Genomic DNA, 22807 nt, shown 5'->3' with positions numbered 1-22807 from the left:
AATACATATAGTGCATTCAGATGATTTGTTGTTTGGAAATGCAATGAGCAGGAGTTTATCACATAAAAGTTGTCTTGCGACTCTAGCTTTGAGGGTTTGCATCACCGTGAATTATGTGCTTCCTTGCTGTTTAGCCAAAAGAAAAAAAGCTCATAGTTTTAAAAATGGTATCCAGTGGCACTTACTAAAAGATAAATGAAATTCTTTTTTTTTTACCAAAGTGCAAATGAAAACAAAAAATGCAAACATCCTGTATGTGTATATATCTGTGTATGTGTCTATGTATATGTGTATTTTGCGAATGTACATTCAAAAAAATTCAACAAAGATGAAACCCTTCACCAGTATTTTATCTGTGTCAGGAGTAGCTGTCTGACAGTTTGTGGGAGTGAATCTAATTAAGAGTTTCTTGCTCTCATTAATAGACTGGATCAAGTTAACCTCTCAAAGGAGGGAAATGTAGACCTTATAACTACACTCCCAAACTGCACACTTAGCATTTATGTATTGTTTCCACCTAAATAAATGACAATATTTTTAAAATATGTCCTCCTTGGCGTTGGGTGTGGGGAGGAAAGAGGAGAGAAGTAGAAATGTTAAAGGACAGAGAAGATGAATAAATCCTGGGTTACTTATAGATGGCCAGGTATATTGGGAGGGGTAGTACTTCAGATAATAGTAGGATGCGCTTGAATCAGCTGTAACTACTGTTTATGCAATGTAAGTGCATTACAAAGAATCTATTGGTGAACATTTTCATTGTGCTGATTTTCCATGAACTTGCTTTTTGTTGTTCCCAGTAAGAGTCTAAGAATGGGATGCTAAAGATGACATATTCTCTCTGAATTTTTTGTCTACCTTTTATTCTTTTTAGCCTCAGTAGCCAGAAATCTGATGATGACTATGAAGATTACGCTTCAAACAAAACATGGGTTTTAACTCCAAAAGTCCCAGAGGGAGATGTCACTTTCATCTTAAATGGCTTACTGGAAGGATATGATAACAAACTGAGGCCTGACATAGGAGGTGTGTTCTCAACTCCTTTCCTAATGGTTCATATGAATGGATCTATATAGGAAACAGAGACCAGAAGTACTTAGGAGCCTGAATCGTATAATGGACGTTCTCTGGACCGTTTTACAACAATCACTCTAGATATTTCAAAAAATCTGAGATGCTCATTAATAAATAGCCTTGAGGAAGGGACAGTGAACTGTAGCAAGAAAAAATTGATGAAAATAATGGAGGGAGAAGGAAAATAACATTTTTAGTGTCTTTTGAAGTTATTGATCAATATGTGCAGGGAACACATGGCAGAGGACAAAGAAAAATGAGACAGACATGCAATTAATGAACAGCTTGGAAGTACATATGGAGTAAAGATTCATGTAGTACTTAGAAATTTCTGGAAAGCTAGAAAAGTTACCAGGCCAGGGGGATTATGAAGTTTAAATGAGAAAATGCATGTAAAGCACTTGGCAAATCTTAACGCTCTTTTGAAATGTTAATTATTATTATTAATATTAGCCTATAATCACCAGGCATCTGGTCTAGCTGTCTAGGGATAATGTCATTCCCTGCACCTTCTACTGTATTGCTGCTGAGCTCAAGCAATGTTGATAGTGCCATTCAGGACTGTGTGGTAAAGGTTTAAAAACTATGCTCTCTGGGGAGGAGGGAAAGAGGGAAATTTATGCTTACTCGCTTTTAAGTTTAATATGAATTATCAATACTTTCTTGAGTTAAGACAATCAGCAAATCAATAAATTAAGCCCTTATTTGTAGCAAATACTCACATTGAAATTTTTTTTAAAAAATAGGTTCTTCCAAATTGGTTAGAGCTGGTTCTAGCACATACTTATAACATCTAATTTTAAAATGCAAATAGAGCCATGAATTAGGATATGGGGACTATCCTACATATGTCCAATATCAGTACCCTCTCACAAAGTGCTATGTGTTCCATATGGTGCTTTAGTATTATGGGAAGAGTTGTAACTTCCACTATATCATTAGGAAACAAGAATTATATTGGTCAGAGTTGTATGGGAAGAATCATAGAATTTTTTAGGTTTGTTGAACCTTGAGCAGCAATGTGGTAAAGGGGATAAGAGTCTATCCTTGAAATTAGCATATTGTTGAATTCCTATCATATGAAATATGCTACCTGTGGGACCTTGAGCAAGGAACTTCATTCCTTACAGGAAACGCTGAGACTATAGGTTACATACACGTTTCCAATCATCAGACATGAGTTATTGTAGAGAGTTTTCTGTACTAATAGTATCATATCTCAATCTAAAAAAAATGGTTTAGTGAGCATTTAGTTCAATTTTTGTTGATTGACAGATGAAAAGAATCAAAAGAAGAAAAGCAGAGGTGTATCAAAGCTAGTTAAACCAATGGAGCTGGATGAAAACAATCCCTCATCAACTCATTTAACTATTGCTTTATAATATACTCTATATTTATAACTCCAGTTCTAATTATGTGAAGTGGTTATTAATCTTTAACTTCCATGGAAATTAAGCTGAGCAAATTCCCTTCTCATGTTCAGTATAGAATGGGCAGTTCATCATAGCCAAAGAAGAATGTTGGAAATTCAGCAAAGAAAGATGTTTCCCAAGTTGTGCATTTTGAACAAATACAATTTTAACAGGAACAATCAAATATATGTGCAATACTGGCAATTTTCAAAGGAGTTTTTTGTGAGTTACATTTATGTAAATATTTACCTTATTCATTGATTCAAGTTAAAGATATATTTCTATCATCTTAGATGAAAATTATTCAACCAATAAGCTGAAGCCAAGCCATATAACGTTAATATTGTTGACTTTTACTTATTCATGTAATATTTTTTTTTGTTTTCTTCACAGTAAAACCAACATTAATTCACACTGACATGTATGTAAACAGCATTGGACCAGTGAATGCTATTAACATGGTGAGTTTCAGCTTTTGGTCTATATTTTGGCGCTATTAACATGTTAACTTTAAAAACTGATCATTTGAAAAGGCCTCTGGCATTTGTGTTTAGGCTTTGTAATTATTTAAAATTTTCTTACTTTCAACAAATATTTCTTGAATGACTCTTCTTTTCTTTTCTTTTCTTTTTTAAGCAATTGAGGTTAAGTGACTTGCCCAGCTAGTAAGTGTCAAGGCCAGATTTGAACTCAGGTCCTCCTGACTTCAGACTCAGTGCTCTATCCACTGCACTACCTAGCTGCCCCCAAGTGACTCTTATTTTCAAGTCACTTTGCTGGGTACCACAAAGGAAATTTCCTTTTTGATTATTAGGTTATTTTTGAAAATGGAGAAGTAGTTAGCTTAAAGTTAGAAATTTCTCAACAACTGCTAAAAGACAACTGTGATTACATATGTTTTAAGGCTATAGGATAATAGCTTATATGCCATGCTGTCTATTATTTATTCCAGAAATATCTGGTTCTAGTCTATATAATGTGTCTTAAATAATACTACTGAGACAAATGGTAATTAGTTGATGAAGAATTATAGAAAATAAGTTTGATTCTCATTTTTATGGTTTGTACATGTGTAACAAAGAAAAATGAGTGAAGGTTTATCTCTGATATTGCAACTTTCCCCCAATAATTATTTTTCTAGTCTTTATGTCATTTGATATTTAAATAAAAGTTATAAACACATGAAATACATAGACAGTGAAAATGGATTTTGTGTATATGACAAAATGTTAGCTCTATCATGCCCTCTCCATCCCAGCCAAATTGGCCTACTTGCTGTTCCTCATATATGGCACACTCTATATTGATATATGGTGCTCCTACATCTGTGCTTAAGGTCTCATAGCTACCTACTAACAGGAATAGAATCTCACTCTTGTGATTCCAAATCTAGCCAGTATTCCTTCTGATATGCATGGTGTCTCCCCTTTTTACAAGGTCTGTAATGCTGGAGTGCATGTAGAATAGTAAAAGACAGGACATCCACAAGAAGACACCTTTCAGTTGGTAGGATTTTGCGAAAAATGAGTAGAGTATGAATAGGATTTTGTTTAATTGGGGTCATTTCTCAACTTATTTGGAAAAGAACTTAAGTGAATCTAAGGGTGAAACTGTTACTTTAAGGAGAATTTTGAGCTTTGGTTCGCACCATGGGATATGGAATTGGCTGGCTCACATTAGTGCTGTATTCTTGTGAAATAATTCACTTACTAATGTCTCTTTGTAGTAGAAGTCTTTTATTGATCTTAGGAAATGTTTCATTGTTGCTCAAGGCCAAAAAGCAAATTTTCATTGCAGTTTAAATTAGTTAACAGGGTCACAAAAATAAAAGTAATTCTGTCCTCCTTCTAAATTCAGTAAGTTGGGGGAAAGATAATGTCAAAATATCCTTCTGATGATCTTAAACTGGCTGACTTCATGTTTGTCTTTAAAACAACAGGAGTACACAATTGACATTTTTTTTGCGCAAACCTGGTACGACAGACGCCTGAAATTTAACAGTACCATAAAGGTCCTCAGACTCAATAGCAACATGGTTGGGAAGATTTGGATCCCAGACACTTTTTTCCGGAACTCCAAAAAAGCTGATGCCCACTGGATCACGACACCTAACCGCATGCTCAGAATCTGGAATGATGGCCGTGTACTATACACACTCAGGTGCTTTTTCTTCTGTTAAAAGTTTGGATGACATTAAGGAAAAAGGAAAAGAATATCATTCTCAGTACTTAAATGCATAATGGGAATTTTCAACACATTTCAGGTAGATAGCAAAGCATTCTAACCTTGTGAAATGAGCTCTTTTTCCTCCATCCACTTTTGACAAGTTCCTGGAGATATCCAAATATGAAGAGGATTATTGGCAGCAATCCTTATGTGAATTAATAGTAGGATTTCTGTCATACCCTGGTGGCATTTATTGTTGCCTTTCTTTCTGTAATAACATATGTATCCTTTCTATACTCTTATGATTTTATAATGAGTTCCACTAATTGAGATCTAGGGAAGTGTAGATTGAGTAAGTCATCTCTAGGATCAACGAATAGTTGATGTGCTTTAAAGTACCTTGATTTCAATGGAAATCATTACTACAGAGACATTTTTGAATACTGAAGTATCTGTAACTTTGGCCATGTCTATTTGACTAACATGGCTGGTTGAAAACTGATAGAAACATTCCCTTTAACCTCATTTTACTGTTGGTCTTCACAGTATGAAGTTTGATTATTTTCTCCATTGATTTGGCTAGTTAATTGGGTGTCATGTACACACAGCTTTTGAAAGTACATGACGAATAGATGAGTTAGCTTATGAATTATCTACCATGGATTATTTGGATTAAAACTGTTTTTAAAAGTTTCCTGTTTAAGTTATCTCTCTATATTTTTCTATGCAATTACTATCACATATTTATGTGATTTCATAGTTTCCTACATTAGCTAATTTGACAAGTAAGAGTACTTGAATCTCAAATACCTCAATTATTTTGTATCCATTCTGATGTAACAAATGTTAGGAACTAGATTAACAACACCTAAGTCTATGGAATATTGGATGAGTGTTCTTTCAAATTTGTTTATTCTTTAAGATATTGGCATAATATGTATAAAATCACTGCCAGTCAATTTGGATTGTATATTTTGTGCGAATGTAAAATAGCATATATTATTTAATATTATCTAAAATACAGTCCCTTAAAAGTAACTCTCAAATTTTAGTCATATTGATCTTGTAGGTATTAGGAAAAAAACAATCTCATTTGCAAAGAGGATGGCTGATATTTTATATTCATTAAGCAATACATTTCAACATTAGATAAGAGGCATAATTGTAATTAAAATCCATCGGAGATCAAAATCTGTCTGATATATCAAAAAAATAGTACAGAGCTTTTGAAATATTAGATTAGTTTCATTATCGGAAGCCAAATTAGCATTCTCCTCAGAGGACAATGTCTCATACTGTTTCTCTGGCATTAATTTGTCTCTTCTTATCAATTAGGCATTAGTAGTACTGATGTTATTAAGTAAAAGGACAGTCACTAAGAGGTGACTCCTAGGTACCTGTCAATTAAGGCTTGAATCAAACTACCTATGGGGATGGGTTTATCCTCTTTTTAATTCTTTCTTTTTTCCTGCTTTATTCTTTTCCCCTTTTGATGTTTCCCTTTTAGTTTCCCACAGATAAAGCTAAATTAAGGATGAAATTTCATGATGGGTAGAATATTATCTTAGTGAGGCATTAATGATCTTTTGTTAAAGAAAAGAAACAGTCCACAATTGGCAAATAGGCTATTCCTTTTCCTGGGTACAGTAAAACCTCACCAACTGGGAGTCATAAAGGAGTTTGATTTGAAGATTTTAAAAGCAAATTTGGAGATTTAAAAGCAAAGTATATTTAATTGACTTGTGCTTATTCATAACAATGAGATTCCAAATAGAAGGTTCTCATTCATTAATAGGTAGGATTTTTTTGCATATAAACAATGAGGGTGCTAATGTATTTGAAATCTATTTGTTCTTTTAAGGAGGCTAATTATGCTCTCCTGCCATCTTTCCACATTAATTTACCAATAATTAATAGACTGGGGAAAAATAATTTCTAAAACTTGCCTGGTTAAATGATCACAAATTCTGAATTATTGGCTTAAAATAAATGACATTTTACTATTTGGTTTCTATAAATGAGAAATGTAATGATGTCTTCAATAATTCTTAAGGTGGATATTATTTTCCCCTTCAAATTTCATTCTTGTCTGTTCACAAGAGATTTATTCTCCTAGGTCCATGGCTGGCTGTCAACTCAGTAGAAATTTTAATAAGTTTTCATTTTGACTAATTTAAACATTAGACATTTTCTTTCCATAGGCTGACAATAGATGCTGAGTGCCAGTTACAGTTGCATAACTTCCCAATGGATGAACATTCTTGCCCTCTGGAATTCTCCAGCTGTAAGTAATGCCTCCATTTAAATGTCACCATGGCCATTTCCTCTGTTAATATAAAAAGAGACAAATACTAACCATTCTGATAAAAGTTAATTATTTAAAATATGGTAGGGATTAATATTTCTGCTACAGAAATGGGACCAAAAATTTATGTAAGTGGAAAAAAGATATTAAAATGTCCTAAGCTATCTAATAAGGCAAAACAGAAAGTTCATTGCTTAAAAGCTTTCCACAACTGGAGGTATTAATAGATGGGATTTGATTTCCAAATAAACAATGAGTATGGTAAAGTACTTGAAATCTATTTGTTCTCTTAAAATCAAAAGCTGGGTGACTACCATAAAGTGAAGTTGGTAGAAGAAATTCATGCTTCAAGTTGGCATTGAACTACATAACTTTTGATTTCTCTTCAATTATTATATCCAAATAATAATTATTAATTCAATTATTATAAATTATAAATTGTTTATGGAATTTGTGAAATGAATAGGCAATTAAATGAATGAAATGAAATATGAAATGAATATGAAATGAAAACATAAATTATGTTTTCGTTTATTAGATTCACATTTGCCAACTATCCTAGTTTATTAAAAAAGAACAACATACACACACTGAAAACAAAACAAAACAAAAAACAAAAAAAATTTTCTGCCTCTTAGAAGTCTAGGTTTCCTAAATTACACTGCACTGGGAAAAACTAAAGTTTTAGTCACATCTGGTTTCTTCAAAGTTGTTGTAAAACATTTCAAAAATCAGTGCCCCATGTAGCTTCTGACCCCAGAATTCCTATAAAAAAAGAAATTAAAAAAAATTCACAAAGGAAGAAATCTTTCCCTTCACTAGATTTTAATTATGCTTTCTATTAAGACTCTGGTTTGCTTTTTAGCTAACTACAATGGGAACAGATATTTCTTGAACTGTGTAGAATAGCAGATCTAAAAGCAAACCTCAAAATCTATTTTAGAGACTCCTTAAAGTCTTTTGCCACAACTGAGGTACCATCAACCTCCTGTAAGCCCTTTCCTTTTTCCTCGTTATTTATGACCTTTCCCTCATTAAATGTTTATATTATCTTACATATATGTGTTGCATTTACTTATCTGTGTACTTGTTTTATTTCACCAATACCAACATCCCAAAGTAGAATGAAAGTTCTTTAAGGGCAGGGATATTTCATTTTTGTCTCTATATCCTCAGTGCCTAGAATAGTGCCTGACACATAGTAGACACTTAATAAATGTTTAATGAATTAAATTTCATAAGTTAAACATGTTAGACCACAATTTTTTTGGCATCATCCCATTGAGTCACAGAATCTTGGTTGGCATGTTGAACAAGCAGAATGTAGGGCTAGATAGGAAATTAGATATTATGCTCTTAGAAATATGATCCATTTTTAGATCATAAATTCTTTTAAAACTTATCAGAGGTAATTCAAGGATTCCTGATATTAACTGGTCATGCAAAAGTTTAGAGGTAGTATGGGAAGCACAACATTCATCTGATTTGCATTTAGTAAACACAGTTTCCTGCTATTAAAACATTGAATAGTACGTCTCCTTAAAGCTTTCCAAAGAAAAATCTTCATCTGCTGACAGATCAGGAAATCAAGAAGAAATAATGTCACCATGTAATTGTATAAATTTGCATTTTTGCCTCTTGAATTTTTATTTTAATTTGTTTCCATTAACACAGTCAGGGACTTGACTCATTTAATAACAAATATAAATCCTATTACTGCCTTGAATTATAGATCTTTTCTCACAATTCCTATATGAGTGAAGCCAAAAAAGCTAATATTCTTGACCAGAGTAGAACAGAAACTTGAGGGTTATTCTTCATTATATTTTAGAGTTATGGGCTTTTCGTTCTCTAAACTTTTTTCTGTCCTTGGAGTGTTAAACTCAAAAGTGTATCTTCTCTAAAATAATGTTGCCAAATTCAGCTTATATGTAAATAATTCTCCAGTCTTATTTTTGTCATCAATTTTCACCTACCAACATTGAACTTATTTCTTTTTTCCATTTTATCTCCTTCCTACATTCTCTGGTAGGGTCATGTGGAAGATAGAAAATGACCAAAAGACCAGATTAAAAAGAAAAAAACAACTATACAAGATTAGACAATTAGCTCTGGATAATTAGTTCCTAAGGAATCATGAATTTTCCCAGTGGTAGAGTCTTAGAAAGGTGAAATGGCAATGATGCTTTCATGATATATATTTCCATCTGTGTTTAAGTAAAAGATAAAATAAAGAAAAAAACCAGTCAATTATCTAAGTGGAAAAATGACAGAGTTCAAAGTCATAAAAGCTAAACTTTTATCCGAGACATGTCACTTTGCTCTCTAGTATTAAACAAATCACTTTACTTTGATGAGGCTCAGTATTATAATTAAAATAACTACTTCTACTCTATCTTTAAGAAAGACAATTCAGCAAACATTTATTAAGTAACTCCTATGTACAGGACTTTTTCACAAATACCCAAAAAAACTAGACATTGATATCATAAAGTTTACCCAAAGTGCATGTCAAATGAAACAATGTATTATAAAATCCCGTGAAAACTTTAAAATGGTATTTTATACTCACAAGATTTGTTTTCTTTTAAGCACATTATAAGTGCTCTAAATAATCATTGTAAACCTCCCTTTCATTGCATGGAAGATGGCTACCCACAGGAAGAAATTGTTTATCAATGGAAGCGCAGCTCTGTTGAAGTAGGAGACACGAGGTCTTGGAGGCTTTATCAATTTTCATTTGTTGGACTAAGAAATACTACTGAGGTGGTGAAGACAACTTCAGGTAAGATAGCAGAACCCTTCTCATTCAGAAAGATACAGCGGAAAGAAAATGTGATTATCCATACCATAATGCTTTTTACATGTGAAAATATGTGATCTGTTTTATGTCAATCTAAAATATGAAGCAATAAAATCCAGGCTGAATAAAATTATTCTAATTCCCTAGGCAGAATCACCATTACAATTTGGGTAATTTAGTTTTAAGGAGATGAATATCATTATGTGTGCATTGAGAAAGTGGTTCGCCTCATTTCTTATAATACCAAGTTGTAATCTAGTTATCAAACATTATTGTGTGATTCATTAGAACCTGCCATGGCTATTGTAGTTTTATACTCACTGAAATGACCTTTATCAAAAGTACACAGCAGCATTTAAAACAATCATCCAGGAATGACTAGAAACACATGAATGGTTGCTAAATACAAAAGGACTTACCACTTTACATGTTAATGAAATAAGATATAAATATGTAATATTTTCTAATAGGAGTTTTCCGAATTTTGTTAACCTGAAGTTTATTAGAGAGTTGTATTTAGTTCTTCATTTACAAAAGCGACACTTTTGATACATCATTATCAGAGGAACCTAAATTTACTGAGCTGATAGTACTCTAATCATCATTAACTCAGAGAGTAGTTTTATTTTTTCCCCAGTAGTAGTTTGTGTTGATTCATACAGTCTTTGCCTGAGTTTCTGCAAGTATAATAGTAGATTTGTGAAAATCCAGATGAATTTAGGAATATAATATTGGTCTATTTTTATTAGCAGAGTGAAAATAATTGAGTTATTCAAAGATGCAGTTCATGATGTTACTGTCATCAATATGTAGCTCTGAATAACTGAGTATATCTAGGGTTACTGAATAAGCTCCTGGTTAATAGAAATTTAGCCAGAGTGATATAGCATGTATGAAGGTAAATATGAAATTATAGTGTTTCATTTATAAAGATTATTACTTTTTGGCATTCAGGGCCAATCCAGAAGATGAAATGATGTGGCCTGAAGCTGTTAGCTAAAGTGTACAAATGCTCACAATGTGACATGGCAGAAAAGTGACCTATGAATGTAACTTCTCCAATATTTAAGTGAATCCATGATCTTATGGGTTCCTTTCACTGATGTATACTGCAAACCTCTATTTTTCTTATTCCATTTAATTCTTGTCCATGTCTTTTCCATATGTCAACAACAGCAAGACAAAAAGCATTTATTTATCACCTACTATGTGTATGGGGACACTGAGAGAGGCAAAAAAAGAAAAGTCTTTGCTCTCAATAATCTCATAATAAAATGGGGGACATAACATACAACCAACTATCTGCAAACTAGATATTATCAGGATAAATAAATGACAACTTTGGGTTTGGGTTTGGGAAAGGATGATTATAGAAGGTGAGATTTTAGTTGAGCCTTGAGGGAAGAATCAGGAGGTAGAGATGAGGAAGGACAGATTTCTAGGCATGAGGGACTACCATTAAAAATGCCCATAGTCAAGAGATGGAATCACTTGTTCAAAAAATGAAAAAGAGGCCAATATCATTGGATTCTTCAGTTTATGGAGGGGAGTAAGTTATAACAAAACTGGAAAGATAAAAAAGTGTTAGGTTATGAAGGATTATAAAATCCAAACAATGAATTTCATATTTGATGCTGGAGTTGATGGAAAGCTGTTGGATTGTATTAAATAGTGGTGAGGAGTGGCATGGTTAGACTTGAACTTCAGAAAAAGTCAGTTTAACAGCTAAGTGGATGGATTGGAGTGAGAAGAGACTTGAAATCAGGTGATGAACTAAGCAACTATTGAAGTAATCCAGGTGACAGTGGATAAGGGTCTGTAGGCCTGAGCTAGGCAGGTGTCACTATCAGAGGAGAAATTCAATAGGTATTATGAAGTAGAATTGACAGGATTTGGTAACTAACTGGATATGAATTGGCAGAGTGAGTGGTGAGAGAAAGTGAAAAGTTCAGAATAATACTTAGGTTATGAGCCTGGGTGATTTGGAGGAGGGCAATAACCTTGAAAGTAACAGAAATATTAGAGAGGAAGGATGGTTTGGGTGAAAGATGAGCTTAGTTTGGGGCATATTGAGTTAAAGATGACTTAAAACATTCAGTTCAAATATTATCAATGGAAAGCTAAAGGTCTAGGCTGGAATAAATAAATCTGGTAAACATTAGCACAGAGATAATTGAACATATCAGAGTGGATGTAATCACCAAGAGGAATAGTATAGAAGTAGAAGAATAGAAGGTATAGGAGCCTTGGGAGATCCATATGGTTAGAGGGAAGGATCTGAATGAAGATCTAGCAAAGGACACTGAGAAGGAATAGTCAGAGAGGTAAGAGGAGAACTAAGGAAAGAATAGAATCATGAAAACCCAGAGAAAGCATTTATCAAGGAGAAGAAAGTGTGACTGAGAGTTTCAAAAGATACAGATAGATTAAGGATGATAAGAATGATGAAAAACCATTACATTTCATAATTAATAGATCATTGGTAACATTGGAGAGAGATATTTGGTCATTTTGTTTGAATTATAAGGCTTGGAGTCAGACTGTACAGAGTTAAGTTCTTCATTTAGGATGTACTCAATGTTCTAGAGGTCTTCCTGTTCTATTCAGATTTTGTGGATATGGGTATGATTTTTCCATATTCCATCTGTTATTCCTCACTCATCCTTTTTCTGGTCTTAAGTTTTTATAACATATCTACACATGTAAATCAGATACAAACTTACTAAAATGAAACAAAAGATAATATTCAGTTCTTCTTCCAATCTGATTTGCTTTTGGTACTACCATCATTCTCAAAAAAGATAAATACCTGCTCTTTCTGAAGGCCTCCTTATCAAGGCCACAGTTTTTCTTCATAAGGAAATGATAATATTGCACTTTAGAGCTCTTTCAAAGTCTAGCACAGTTCTTGGGACATAGTGATCAGTTAGTAAATAAAGGTTGTATTATAGACAGTGGTTGATTGTAACAGCAAGGGAGCAAAGGGAGGGGATAGGGCAGATTGTATTGCTTATATACTCTAATCTTTCATCCTGAAAGAAGCAATCAGAGGGTCTTACTTCTATGATGGAAAGAACATTAAATAAAAAAGGAACTTGTTCTAAATGGTCTCTCAGAGGAGTCCAGCATTATGATCTTTCACAATCATATTTCTTTTAAAAGAAAAATCTGCAGCACCTGACAGTCTGTGGACAGCATATTCATAGTACTTCAACAGGAAAGATACATCTTTTACTTAAAGGATGAAAGCTCAGAGTGACTCTAATAACTATATCAAGATAAAATGGACAAATTAAAATGGATTGCAATATTAGAGTCCCCAAATGTCTTGTCTCTGGAGACAGAGGCCATTTTCCCTCAGAAAGATTTTCTGCATGAAGAAAGTGATGCACTTAAAGTATAAAGAATCACGGTGCTCTCCCAAGACTATTAATCTTTACTGAGAAGTTGCAGGGATACCTTAATGTGGCAGATATCAGATTTCTTATTCCATTTCATGTGTACACTGAGTAACTTCAGTTATTTAACGTGATGATGTCACTTCTGACAGTAAAGATGGTGGAAAATCCCAAACTTGAGCATTAATTTACACCTTGCTTTCCTAATATTTTGGTACAATTCTGTGCACTATGATGCCATTTTTTAATTCTGTTTGGTGGAATTGTAGAATTTTTAAAAATTAATTTATTTTGATTTATCAACAATCACTTCCATAAGCTTTTGAGTTTTAAATTTTTCTTTCCCTTCCTTCCCATCTTCCTCCCCAAGATGGCATGCAATCTGAATAGGGCTATACATATACATTCCTATTAAATATATTTTCACATTAGTGATATTGCAAGTAAGATTTAGAACCAATAGGAGGAACCACCAGAAAGAAGAAACAAAACAGAAGAAAAAAATAGCAAATAGTATACTTCAATATGCATTCCAACTCCATAGTTCTTTCTTTGGATGTGGATAGCATTTTCCATCATGAGGACTTTGGAGATGTCTTAGATACTTGTATTGCTGAGAAGGGTTAAGTCTATCAATATTAGCTATCGCACAACATGGTTGTTACTGTGTACATTGTTCTCCTGGTTCAGCTCACTTCACTCACCACCAGACCATACAAATCTTTCCAGGTTTTTCTTAAGTCAGCCTGCTCATCATTTCTTATAATACAATAGTATTCCATTACATTCATATACCATGACTTGTTCAGCCATTCCCCAATTGATGGGCATCCTCTCAATTTCCAATTCTTTGCCACCACAAGAAGAGCTGCTATAAATATTTTTGTACATGTGGGTCCTTTTCCCACCTGTATGATCAGAATGCTAAAATTTTCATTTAAAATAGAAAGTGAAGAAAAATCTTAGATTTGCTTTTTTAGTTAGCCAACTTCATAAGTGGATAGAAATTATTCTATGGGTTAATTTCTTTCTTCTGCTCACTATTCTAATGAATAGTTTATCCATCCTTAATGCTGACTTCTGCTTTTAGAACAGATAAAATTGGAGATACAGGCCAGAACATTAAAAAAAATAAAAGAAATTGACAGCTCCTTGGAATATAAAAATATTATGTGAACATAAAAGGGAAATTAATAGTATCCTCATTTTAGTTCTAAAAATTTTGCCTTAATAGGATATCGGCTCGAAATCCCATTTGATAGAATATATTCACCTAAAAATATAAAGTAATATGAGTCAGTTAGTAAGACAGGAAGAATACTAACTTTAAAATCAGTTACCTTCAATAATGGGACTCTTAGTAGGGCTCACCTTAACTAATTAAATAAGCAGGTCTGGTCTGATATAATATAGATTAGAAAGACAGTCAACAAGCATTTATTAAGCACTTACTATTGCCAAATACTCTCCTAAGAGCTGGAGATCAAAATATAAACAACAAGAAAGATAGTTCTTGGCCTCAAAAAATTGTATTCTAATGTGGGGAGTAGCACTTAAGATAAAGCTCAGAAGGGGTAGGGGTAGGTTCCCATGCCAGGACATGGTGGCAAAACCTGAAGCATCAGGAGCAAAACCAGGAGAAGAAGGAAGGGAGTCTGACCTGAGCCTCTCCCCAAAGTGGAGGAGCTCACAATGGGAGATGTGGGACAAATGGATGTTCTATGGTGAAAAAGTCACAGGTGATGAAGAAAGTTCCAGTGCATTTGAAAACTTATATCACTTATCCTTGCTCTAAGCATAGGAGTCAATTCTCTTTAGACTTACCTATGGCACCCTCATCAGAAATACTGTTCTTTTTATGACACTTGGCTTCAAGTATAAACAAAGTCAATGACATATTCTGATCCCTAATTGGATTTTAATAATATCTGTAAATTTTGCTTAAGGAAACTCTAGAAAGGGAAACTACAGATATTACATTCAAATATTTGATATTTGAACATCAACATCAAATATTTGATCATAAGATCAAATGCCATAATGTAAAACTTTGTTGAACTATAAAGTACCATTATGAAGTTAACCCATACTAGGTAGAACTTTGGTGTTCTGTGGTTCTTCTGGGGCTGCATACTATAGAAACCCAAACAAGAGTACTAAGAGGAAGTGTCTGTAGTTGAAAAGACCTACAGTCATAAATTATTTCACTGGAGTGCTTTAAAAAAACTATACCACATAGCTGATTGCTGCTAGGGACAGAGCAAAAGAGAGAATCACATGAGATTAAGGAAAAGAGAGACATACTGCGTGCAATGTGAAAAGGTTACCTTGCCTATAGCCAACTCACGTTATACTTCTTCAATGTCTGGGAGAGTGGGATCCTTAACTTTTGGGGACTCTGGGAAGATCAGATACTTTTCTGAGTCCATCAAAAGGGGAAGCGGGTTTGGAGCATGCTGTTATATACAAGAAGAGTTTATGGGAATGTCAGTGGGGAAGGAACAACTCCACTAGAGTTTTTAAAATGTACAAGAATGAACCACGTGGAATAGTTCTCACTTATTTTGTGGAATAAAGATCATCCTTCCCCCAACCCTTGCATTTAATATGGCATGGGTGGCAGCAAGAATTGAAGAACGACTAATTGTCCTCTTTTGCCAACAACTTCCAGAAGGCTGCTTCCTTCGGGAGGAATCCAGGCCACATGGTCAGTTCTCTCAGGAAGCACAACCGCCAGCACCTAGCTATTAATACAGGGCTGCTAGAAGGTAGGCTTGCTGGTAGCTGATTCTTTTGCCAGAATTGTGAGCAATCGTTTGGGAAGTCTTAATAGTTTGTTCCATATTTTTAAAAGATTTATTGATGTGTTTTGCTTTTACATTACAAACATTTACAGATTACTCCCACTTTGCAAGAGCTCTTTTATCACAAAGTAAAACAGTTAAATAAAACTAATAATATACAATTAATAATACAATGATCTCTACCAAAAGTACATGTCATACTTCAAATCTATGGCAATCCCCACCTCTACTTAAAAACAAAATGTGTGCATGTGTTTGTGTATGTGTGTGTGTGTGTGTGTGTGTATGTAATTTTATTTTCTCTCCAACCCACTCCCTATCCCACTGGAATAAAAGAAAAGAAAATTTCCACATTTCCAATTATTTCAGTAAATGCACCTAAAATATAATACAAATCTGTTTTTCTATTGGATCATTTGAAGCTGGGAAGGAAATAAGAATATTAATAGGGAAATGTTGCATATGTTTTATTTGGAGATTAAGCCAAAGTTCTAAAGCAAGGAAAGAGAGAACCAAATTTATGACATTTACAAAACATCATTTGCAAATAATCATTTTACATTTTAAAACCTTAAACCAAATGTAGAGGATTCTGAGTCAAGATCAATGGGTGAGAATGGAGAACAGTTTGCTGCAGTTAGGGCCACTCCTTAACTATAACATTGGATAAGTAGTGCAAGCTGTCTATTTCCTCTACCCATCTTTAAGGATAGAAATTAAATTTTAGGATTATAGATTAACTGTTAGAAGGGACCACAGAAATTCCAATGATGCATTCTATAAATGAGGAAACTGAGGCCGAAGGAGATAAAATGACTGACCCACAGTCAATCATTCAAGCAATTAAGCACTTCACAAAGTGCATAAACATGTCTTCCCACTTTGGAGTAAGTGATCTTTCCCTTGTACCATTTTGATGCTTTGGGACTACATTGTTAGAAGCAAAGCACCCAGAAAAAAAGAGGTGAGAGACAGTCAATGGATTAGCAGTATGACTTAAAGAATAGAGCATTTCTCTTAGAATCAGAAACCCTGACTCAGGCACTTACTATGTCTTCTTTTCAAGTCACTTAACATTTATGTGCCTCAGTTTCCTCATCCACAAAAGGGATAGTTGAACTCAATTCAATAGTCTTGAATGACTCTAAATATATAATGTTATGTTCATAGATAGTTGTTTTCTAATGAGAGGCTGCATGGTGTAGTATAGAAAATACACTGAATTTGGAGTCAGACAACCTGGATTTAAATCCTTGCTGTGCCACTTATTATCTTCATGACCTTGAAAAAGTCACTTAACTCCCAAGAACCTCAATTTTTTTCCATCTGTAAAACATGAATTTAAGTAGATTATTTCAAATATTCCTTCTAGCTCTAAATATTGTTTCACTACCATATTCTGCTCAAATTCAACTAAATTTAGGAAATATTTATTTAGTACCTAATATGTATGATAGACAGAATGAACTTAATCTTTGGACTCTAGACAGCTCTCTCCAAGATTCAAAGTTTCAGAGAAAGTGCTGAACTCTATTGTTTTAGGGAGTTTCATCATCCAGGATTTCCCAGTAGAGGTGAAACCACAGATCTAACCTCTATCTCTATCTTTAATATGTATAACATGACATAGTGGACAGAAAGCATGCTTCAAATTCAGGAAGATCTAGGTTCAAGTGCTTTCTCATACACTGACTGTGTGTGATGTTAGAAAAAACCTCTCAGTGCCCCCAAGCAACTCATTAGAACATTAAATTGTACACCACATCCTGTTTTATACTGTCAGAGGGAATCTGTTACTAGAAGCTCTCTATAGAAATGAAATCACTAGATTTAAAGAGAACAGTTAGGGATGGAGGGAGATTTAGGTATCATATGTTTCTGAAGTATGAGCTGTGATCTGCTTTATTGAGGTCACTTTCAAATTGATGAGATTCAGGTTTATTTGTATGTCTTATTAAAAACACTATTACACATTGAGAGACATATGGAAAATAAAGAATATCCAGGAAACCAGAAAACATTCCATATAAGGAATAATTGAAGGACAGCTTGGGGTATTTATTCTAAAGAAGAAAATGAATTTTTTTTTCCTTGAGACATGCCTATATATGTTTTAGTTTCTTTTATTTCTATTTTTTTGTTTTTATATCACCTTTATTTTCCAAAATATCCCTCCTTTGTCATAAATCCAGGTTGTCCTTCATTAGAAAGAATAAAAAAAATACAGAAAAAATAATTTAGTGAAACTAACTAAAATGTTAGCCAAGTCTGACCATTCCATTAATTATCCCATGACTCTTCCATGACTATTCCCTGGTCAACATCCATAATCCATCACCTCCTCAAAGAAGGGACACAATCTCATTTTTCTATCTTTAAGATAAAACTTAGAGGGCAACATATTTCCTGTTTGCAATGAATTTAACAGCTTGCCATATGGAGTGAAGATTAGACATGTAGGTGTCTATGTAGGTGTAGAGGCATGACTAAAATAATGAAAGTGTGTAAGGATGGACAGACAGGAGCGTTTAGACGGAAAAAAAGATGCCTTAACAATTAGAATTGTCCAGTAATGAAATGGAATATATCATGAGATGGTGATCTACCTATCACTTAAGAACTACTGATAACCTATCAAGTATGAGGTGCGCTAAAAGTCTTCAGTTTCAGACTTTAATAGTTTAAAACTACACAAAGACTTCTGCATTACCCTATATCCTTCAGAAAAGATATCCACAGGGAGTAAAAAAAGATCATAAATCTAGAAGATAGAAGGGATTCTAGAGACCATCAAGTTCTATCAGCTCATTTAACAAATGATGAAAGTGAGGCACAGAGCAGCGAAATTCCTTTCCCTGGTTTTCACAATGATTAAGTATCTGAAGCAGAATTTGAACTCAGGTCTTCCTGCCTCGGACTCTAACATTTTATCCACTACAACATCTAGTTGCCTTATTTAGGTAGAATAAATTCATAACAATCTGAACAATGGTTCACTTACGTGAACAACCCTATGAGGCAATCATTAGATAACCTCCAAAGCCCTTTCCAACTCTTTAATTGGTTTGTTGCAGTAAGAAAGCAGCTTGATTCTTTTAAACTGCAGTAATTTAGGTATCTTTGCAAAGCCACGGTACACATGTTGCCCTGTGAAAAACCCTGTCAAATTTGACTCATCATTTGAGTGGGTTATTTATGATAAAGGCTCAAGGTAATGATGCTGTTCTTTGAAGAGGCTGAAAGAGAATTAAACTGTTCACATTGTGCATTAGGGAAAAAAAAGGAGAAAATAAGTGCCACAGTCAATGAAAATGTCTCCAGTTCTCCCTTGAGTCATTATGAGTTGTGAACCTATTTTAGTCAATACTGAACTTTTCAAACAGAAGCCAATTTACTGAAAGAGCTACATTATATCTTATAAATAAATCAGGAGATAGCTGAAGTAATAGTGGGTTTTAATTTTCTTAAGGAGCTTCAAATTTTGCACAGAAATGAGAAACAATAGTTTATGGGTAGGAAACAAGGTGGTGCAAAAGAAAAAAAAATGTGAACTGGGAGAGATGGTAGGCTTTGGTCAAGAGAGCTGACCCTCCATCTGAGCTTTGCTAATAAAAAACTATGTTATCTTGGGTGAGTCAGTTTTATTTAGTGGGATGTGCAAAGAACCTGAGTTTGAATTCCTAGTTCTGCTACTTACTGCCAATGTATGCACCTCATACTCTTTGAGGGTCATTTGTTTCCTAGATATATAATCCTATTGTCCCATGATCATCCCAATGTCAGCTCAAAGTTCAGCACTTTGTTTTCCTCATTGGCAAGATGAGTTTGTTGGACTAAATGAACTCGAAGTTCCCTTGAACATTTGAACTTCAGCATTTTGTCTCAAGCCTCAGTGTCCTCATCTTTGATTTCTTAAAAAGTTGTTCCTGAGTCTTTAAAATGAAAACCACCTTAAATTGTGAGTTATTTGTTTGTTTGTTTTTTGTTTTGTTTTGTTTTTTGTTTTTTTGCGTATTAGCCCTTAAGTCAAACTCTGAAGTTCACTCTGAGTATATATGTCAACCTTACAAGCTTAACGGCTTGTCTTCTTAACAGCTGCTTTCTTTTTTTTTTAAGGTTTCCCTAAAGTGTTTTTTTTTTCCTTCTGTAAGGACTTAACCTGTTTTCTAAACAACTTTAATTCTGAAACACAGCTCTTGACCTTTAAGTTGTTTTTTTTTTTAAATTTGAGAAAGCTATATTCCCTTCTGAGGTTTTCTTTGCTCCTAGTAAAGCTAAATTTACCCTGCAAATTTTCATTACCAAATGGTCTATGGATTTCACTTTAGAAATCCTAGACTTTAGTGCTTTCACAAACACTATACCTACCTACCTACATATATATAAAATTGTATAAAGTGCTTTCCTCAAAACAATTTTGTGAGGCATGCACTACATGAACTTTATGGTAATTTACATATGAATGCAATGTATATGTAGGTGTGTGTATATATTATATGTGTGCATATATGTACATGTATGTATATATCTCTACATTTATGCATGTGTATTTAAGAATATAGATACATATATATATATACATATATAAGCATATTTTTTGTTGTTGTTCAGTCTAAATCTGTGATTTCACTTTTGTGGCAATCTTTCTCCAGCAATGCACATCTTTAAAGAGGAAGATCATTCCAGCTATGGAGGACTGGCATTGCATATACACAGTCAGGAGCTAAAATATTGGTGCTAAGAAAAGGGGAAAAAAAGTCTAGTTTGGCTGAGTTGTAAAGTACACAAAGTGGAGTAAAATGTAAGGAGACTAGAAAGGTAGAATGGAGTCAGGTTTTAAAAGGCAAACAGAGGGGGCAACTAGGTGGTACAGTGGATAGAGCATCAACCCTGAAGTCAGCAGGACCTGGATTCAAATCTGACCTCAGACTAAACACTTGACACTTACTAGCTGTGTGACTCTGGGCAAGTCACTTAACCCCAATTGCCTAAAAAAAAAAAAAAGTCACACGGAGGATTTTAAATTTGATCCTGAAGTTAATAGAGAGCCATTGGTATTAATTGAGCATAGAGATGACATGCTTAGACTTACACTTTAGGAAAATCATTTTGGCATCTTAATGACAGATAAACCGTAGTGTGGAAAGATTCCAGGAAACTAAAAGGTTATTGTCATAGTGCAGCAGGTAATGAGGGCCTGGTCAAGGTTGTGATTGTGTGAGCAGTGAGAATAGGACCTATGTGAGTGATAAAACAAAGGGAGGAAAGAAAATACAGGATTGTATTAAAAACACATTGTATTATTGGGGTGAGTTTGAGTGAGGAAATAAGGATAACACTAAGGTTCAGTCTGGGTGTCTGGGAAAATAATTTTGCTTTAGACAACGATAGGAAAGTTGGGAAGAGGGAAGGGTTTTGGAGAAATATGAGTTCTGTTTTGGCCGTGTCAGATTTGGGATACTTATAGCATGCCAAGATATCAAAAAGGAGATTGGAAATGTATGACTATAGTTCAGTAGCAAGACTGCAAAATACAAAAATAAATCTAGAAATCATGCACATGGAGATAATTTAATCCATGAGAGCTGATAGAATAGGGAGAAGAGAAGAGGACTCAGGATAGATCTTGGGGAACACCCATATTTAGTTGTGTTTTGAATATGGGTATTGTTACATGTGAATTCATTGTTAGGAGCAGAACTTTTCATGCAGGGAAAAAAATTCACTTGCTAGAGATTTGCATAACTACCACTGATTATATTTTAGAAGACTAATATGTCTTTGCTAATATATAGAAACAGATGGGGAAAAATAAGCAATTCTTTTCTGAGTTGCTGATGCCTCCTAATTCAATTTAATGACCAATTTTGTTGCTGCTAAAAGCAACCATTTCAGTGGCACTTATAATCATGAAAGATTTGTTCTCTTCTTTCTCCTTCTCTGTTAGACTCTCTTCTCTGCCTTTTAGTTTTCAACATTAGTATGTATCATTATATTATTGTTATATTATTGTATTATTTATTGTAATATTGTATATGTTAGTGGTATGAAAACATTATAAGGCTAAAGACATGTTATACCTATAAACGGAATATTAATAATTTATGATGATGTTAGCTTCTCATTTTTCACCTCTGCTCCATTCAGTTACTTACTAATGGTGTCATTGATTAAAAAAAACATTAACAACAACAAATTCACATTAATAGCTCACATTTATAAGGTACATTTTAGTTTGGAAAAGAGAAAGAAATGCTTTGGTACTTTGGTTCTTATCCAAGTCTAGGTAATCAACGCTTGTTGATTGAAGATAAATTTAAAAAGAAGAAAATTTAATGAATTAAATTCTATGTGAGATTATCAGTTTCTAAAGATTTCTCTGTAACATTTTATTTTCATTCCTTTTCTATTCTTCAGAACTATACAGCAAATGTTTCGCTTTTGTTCTTCTACATGCCACTGATTAACAGTGCCACATTGCTAATTAATGATTTGTTTTGCTATAGTTCTCTGAATATACAGAGATCTAAGGACATACATCAGTTTTTGGGAAACCAGTCTGCTTCAGGCCACAAGGTTGAGGGTTTGCTTTTGTCTTATGAAAGGAGATGTACTCAAATAAGGAAGGAACATTTGAATGGGAATCTGTGGACCTACGTTCTACTTCCATTTTGGTCATAAAGAATCATAGAAACAGAAACGTTTAGAACGGAAAGAGAGCTTAGGGGCCATCTAGTTTAATTTCTGTGTTAGATGCAAGGAAGCTTAGAACCATAGTTACCACGTGGTGGTAAAGCTAATTATAATTATTGTTGGCAATAATAATTCGGAGCACTTTAAGGTTT

At 33.9% G+C, this 22807-nt stretch overlaps 1 protein-coding gene across 2 annotated transcripts in view; it reads left to right on the top strand.

The window, feature by feature from the left end:
- GABRG2 (gamma-aminobutyric acid type A receptor gamma2 subunit) overlaps positions 1-22807 on the top strand; it is a 136144-nt gene that overhangs the window by 36382 nt on the left and 76955 nt on the right. For both annotated transcript variants that reach the window (XM_027841911.1, XM_027841910.1), the window contains exons 2-6: positions 875-1026; positions 2880-2947; positions 4426-4646; positions 6854-6936; positions 9605-9742. In XM_027841911.1, coding sequence (XP_027697712.1) covers positions 875-1026; positions 2880-2947; positions 4426-4646; positions 6854-6936; positions 9605-9742 — 662 coding nt within the window. The remainder of the gene's footprint in view (positions 1-874; positions 1027-2879; positions 2948-4425; positions 4647-6853; positions 6937-9604; positions 9743-22807) is intronic.

This window comes from Vombatus ursinus, unplaced genomic scaffold (genome assembly GCF_900497805.2).
Source record: "Vombatus ursinus unplaced genomic scaffold, bare-nosed wombat genome assembly UNPS02014863.1, whole genome shotgun sequence".
In the NCBI taxonomy this organism is placed as follows: Eukaryota; Metazoa; Chordata; class Mammalia; order Diprotodontia; family Vombatidae; genus Vombatus; species Vombatus ursinus.
Note: the sequence above shows the minus strand (reverse complement) of the source record. Positions and strands in the feature narration are given on the sequence as shown.